The following is a 4,861-nucleotide window of genomic DNA, read 5'->3' as shown; positions in this document are numbered from 1 at the left end:
AAAAATGCAAGTATTTTGGAATAAAAATTCAGAAAATGTCTACTGTGTCACAGTTCCCTACATTTAATCTCTGTGTTTTCAGAAGAATTAACATTTAATCAAGGTTTTAAAACGAGCTAGAGATCTTTTTTACATTAAATCTGCAATGGCTTCTGGTTAAACATTATGTATTGTAGTGTTTATTCCAAGCATTTCATCATTTTAGTTTAATAAATTCATAATCTGGACATCCATTTGTTTGTGCATCTCTAGAGAGATTATTCTCCTCAGTCTGTGCAATACCAGGATCTGCAAAGTTCCTGGAAAGGATTCCATTTCCTACAATGTTGGGTACAGAATGATGGATCCTAATCTTGTCTTTGCTTAGGGGGATTCCTACTCACCGGAGCTGGGTGAAAAAAATACGGTTTGCCCCAGGGAAAGGAAACCAAAAACTCCTTGCAATGTACAACGATGGGGTAGAAATTTGGGATTCAAAAGAGGTAAGTGGCTATGGATTTGATTGACACTTCTCTTCAAAGCCCACATCTCATCTCTGAAAATCAGGATGAGTGAGGGATTAAGTTTTTCTGAGTCAGGATTTCTTGCTGGCAGTTGCATGATAAAGTCAATATGGCTTTTTCAGAAGATTTTATTCCCTATAAATTATCTTTGAGCTGCCATCAATGAGAATTGTCTTCCACTCTTAAAGCTGACAATGTCTGAGATTCTCTTTGTCATCCTCTTGTAATGGTTTTGAGGCAGACCTTGAAAATCTAAGTATTTTTCAATACCTTGAAAATTTAAGTGGGAGTCCCCAGTTTGAGACTTTAATCTGTGGACAGGAGATTGCTTTCACTGCAGGTTTTCTGTGTATGGTCAATAGATTTAATTTGTTAGGGAATACCAGGAAAACAGACACCTGTTCATTAACACTCTCTAGTTTCTCTTCTTACTCAAAAATTCTGTAGTTATGTTCACAAACCTTCTGGGGTTTGCTTTTAGGTCTCTCAGAGGATTATGGTACCGTGGGGAAGGAAATACAATTGTACTGTTTTAACTTAGCCCCTGGAATGAGTTCAGGGTATCAGGGTATGAAAGAGGAATTTTAGTTTTTTTCCTGTTTCCTTTGTAATGAGCACCAGCTCCAAACTCAGACACTTAATTAGTGCAATATGAAACTCCACTGATGAGAAGAATGGACAGCAGATATGAACAATTACTGGGAATTACATAAGTTGAGTAGGATATTGCCCAGTGAGTCTCTCCTTGAAGCACATTCGAATAGTTTGGATGCCACAAGATACTCTAGCTGCTCCCTCTTTTTTTCTAGGATAAAGGAGTTTCCTACATGATAGCATTTAAAATTAAATTCACATTTTCAGTCAAAAGTCTTTCAGAATATCTGTAGTAATACTTTATAGTCTCAGTTCTATTATACATCTAATCCTGTCCTGTTAAAAAGATAACAAAAAGGTAGCTGCACACTTGTGGTGGTGTTCACAGGAGTCCCAGGACGAGGGAAGAGATGAGAATCTTGACTTCATGTTTCAGAAGGCTGATTTATTATTTTGTGGTACATATTATATTAAAAGAAGATGATATATTAAAACTATACTAAAAGAATAGAAGAAAGGATTTTATCAGAAGACTTGAAAGGAATAGAAAAAAATGGAATGTTAATAAAATCTTGTGACTGACCAGAGAATCTGAGCCAGCTGGACTGTGATTGGCCATTAATTAGAAATAACCACATAGACCAATCACAGATGCACCTGTTGCATTCCACAGCAGCAGATAATCATTGTTTACATTTTGTTTCTGAGGCCTCTCAGCTTCCCAGGATTAAAAATCCTAGCAAAAGGATTTTTCATAAAATGTGTCTGTGACATACACTGTGCTCAAGAGGATTTTTTCTCAGCCCTAAATTGGGAAATAGTATTGTTCCAGGGCAACCATGTGACCTACTCCAAGGTTTCTAAATTCCCTACTCTCCATTATTGAAATGATTTATGCCTAACTTCACCTTTGATGGTGAATTTTGTGCTGTGCCTCCTGGGTATGTGACACAGCCTCACACTGGGCAATGGAGAGGCTGCTAAAAATAAAAAATATCTGAACTTTTGCAGGTACAAATGGTGAGCAGTTTAAGGAGTGGCAGAAATGTGAATTTCCGGATCCTGGACGTGGACTGGTGCACGTCAGACAAAGTGGTGCTGGCATCAGATGATGGATGCATCCGAGTGCTGGACTTGTCCATGAAGCCCTCGTGTTTCAGGATGGATGAGCAGGATTTAATAGGTATGCCATGTCTTCCTTGCTGTCCACTGCTTGGCACTTCTGCCCTCCTCTTTGGAAAGTGGAGCTCAGCACTTCTGTTAGAACAGGGGCTTGTCACACGTGGAGATGTTGGTGCCTTTCCACTGCTTTTCATGGATACATGAAAAGTAGGTAATTTTTTAATGCTTAGGTCATATGTGTGGAAACCCAGGGCACCAGGAATATTTCTCTGTCTGCTCTGGGGTGTCCTGATTCCCAGGGGAGCACTGACTTTGACCCTCATTCATGGAGAAAGGTTCTTAGAATTCTAGACTTCCCTAGACTTCTAGGATTCAATTCCTAGAATCCACAAAAGTGTGAAATAGATTATAGAGAGCAGTGTAGGTGTATCCCCTGGTGAGAAATTGAGGTTTGGGGATTTTTAGTATGTTATGGATGGAAGCAAGATGGAGGGCACAGGGTGTCGTCCTGGGTTTCTTCTTCATGATTCTTCTTCCTTCTTCTTCTTGGGTTTGGGTGGCATTTTGTAATTGGGCAGAAAAGTCTGCATTGCAGCTCTGTGGGATAAGTTATTGGGTTAAAAGAAAAATAATCTAGGTGTCAGTTCTTAATTGGATAGTTTAGTGTTAAAAGACCTAGTAGCAAGAGATTGTTGGTCATTTTGTGCCTTCTAATTTAAAGCTGCCGTAGTGAGCTTTTAATTAGAGTAGTGAGACTGTTTTACTGGTAAGAAATAAAAAACACTTGAGTCCCAACATGAGCTACTGTCTCAAGTGCCTTCAATCCAAACCCAAAAAAACCAATAATATGCAGGAGTTTTTTAATACAAGTTTAATCTCCCAAATAGTACATACTTTTTAATATCTTAATTTAAATACAAATGAAGAAAATAAGAGCTTTTTGTACAGATATCTAGCAAATTGCCTTTAAAAGCATTGACACATCAATTAGGTATCAATACCTGCATCAGTGATACTCATTACATGATTTAGAAACATTTGTTGATGGGTAAAAATGTATTTTCTGATTTTTTTTTGAGGTGCCTGTAGACTGATTCATTGCTCTTCAAACTGACATTTAAAATAGCAATATTAGTGCTGTTTGCCTTTTTAGCCGTATGTCTAAGAAGGGAGTTTAAATATTTAACTAGTTAACTAAACTACATTTTTTTGTATTTATTATTACTGCTGTTCCAAATAACTGTTCTTGTTGTTGCCTTTTGAGTCAATCCTACCTTTACTCTTTAAATTTCCTTAAGTCATTTCCTTAAAATTAGTAGATTCTAAGACATATGCAATAAACTGTGATGTGGGGAGCTGTGGTGTGGGTTTGTTTGAGGAAACATGTAATTTATCACAGCCATTTTTGCTACCAAAGGACTTTTCTGCAATATGAAGTTCTAAAGATGAATGTTGTAAAGCCAAGCACACTGAAATGAAGCTGTGCCAGCTGTAAGGCTGCCTGTGATTGAGCTGTCCTTCTGTGGTAATGTTTTAATTACCAAATCACATTTACAAGAGTCCTACATCACTCAGTGCACACCAAGTACAGGGAGCTGTGAATGTTTAATGATGGAGCTGCTTTTGGTACTTGTTTTACTGCTCAGTCACTGGGTAGCATTTGCTGCCTGTCATCACACCTTGTACTGGATACAGACTCACTGACTTGTACACTTGTGTGACAGCACTAATGTATCATTTGTATCTTATTAAACTCCCCACCATCCTTTCCAGATGATGGGGTTTAATCCTTGTATTGTACTGTAGGAATTAGGGGGACAAAGCAAAACTAAACATGCTTTATGATATATTTGGTATAGCTTTACTTGCTTTGTACCATGTGGCAATAATCATTGTACACAGCTCTGCCAAAGCCAGTAAAATGCATTCCAGGAGTCTGTGGCTAAATACACTGTGGAATATCCTGAAATTCTCATTTGACCATGGTTGATAACCCTGTACCCTCTATGAAGTGTTTTTGTTGAGTGTAGTGATAAGCTTTTATGTCTAGCAGTCTGTGCTGGGTGTGTGAAAAGACTTTTATGTATGATTTTCCTGGTGCTTGCAAACAAGCTGGGACATTTTCTGATGTACATTTTCTGTTACACGTTTTCTGGAAGTACATTTTTGGATATATACATTCTGTGGTGCATTTTCTGATGCCCATTTTCTGTGATACATTTTCTGGTGCCCATTTTCTGTGGGATATTTTCTGTGATACATTTTCTGGTGCCCATTTTCTGTGGTACATGTTCTATGATACATTTTTTGGTGCCCATTTTCTATGGTACATTTTCTGTGATACATTTTCTGGTGGAATATTTTCTGTGGTGCATTTTCTGTGATATATTTTCTGTGGTATATTTTCTGGAAGTACATTTTTGGATGTATACATTCTGTGGTGCATTTTATGGTGCCCATTTTCTATGCATTTTCTGTGATACATTTTCTGTGGTATTTTTTCTGAAGGTACATTTTCTGATCAATGAACACAGCATTATTGCACATGACTCTCTGGACAATGAATCTTTTCCTTTTGTTTCAGAACCTGTCTGGTGTCCCTACGTGCTTGTTCCAAGGGCTTCATTAGCTTTAAAAGCATT

The 4,861-nt window shown here is 37.7% G+C and overlaps 1 protein-coding gene across 1 annotated transcript in view; it reads left to right on the top strand.

Moving 5' to 3' along the window:
- Positions 1 to 4,861, top strand: part of WDR11 (WD repeat domain 11) — a 35,675-nt gene that overhangs the window by 21,596 nt on the left and 9,218 nt on the right. Inside the window, 3 exon segments of the mRNA XM_014309787.2 lie at positions 368 to 482; positions 2,109 to 2,280; positions 4,804 to 4,861. The exon segment at positions 4,804 to 4,861 is cut by the window's right edge and continues 1 nt beyond it. Coding sequence (XP_014165262.1) covers positions 368 to 482; positions 2,109 to 2,280; positions 4,804 to 4,861 — 345 coding nt within the window.

Source organism: Geospiza fortis, unplaced genomic scaffold, assembly GCF_000277835.1.
Source record: "Geospiza fortis unplaced genomic scaffold, GeoFor_1.0 scaffold719, whole genome shotgun sequence".
Lineage (NCBI taxonomy): Eukaryota > Metazoa > Chordata > Aves > Passeriformes > Thraupidae > Geospiza > Geospiza fortis.
The sequence above is the reverse complement of the archived record's forward strand: the minus strand, read 5'-3'. Positions and strand labels throughout refer to the sequence as shown.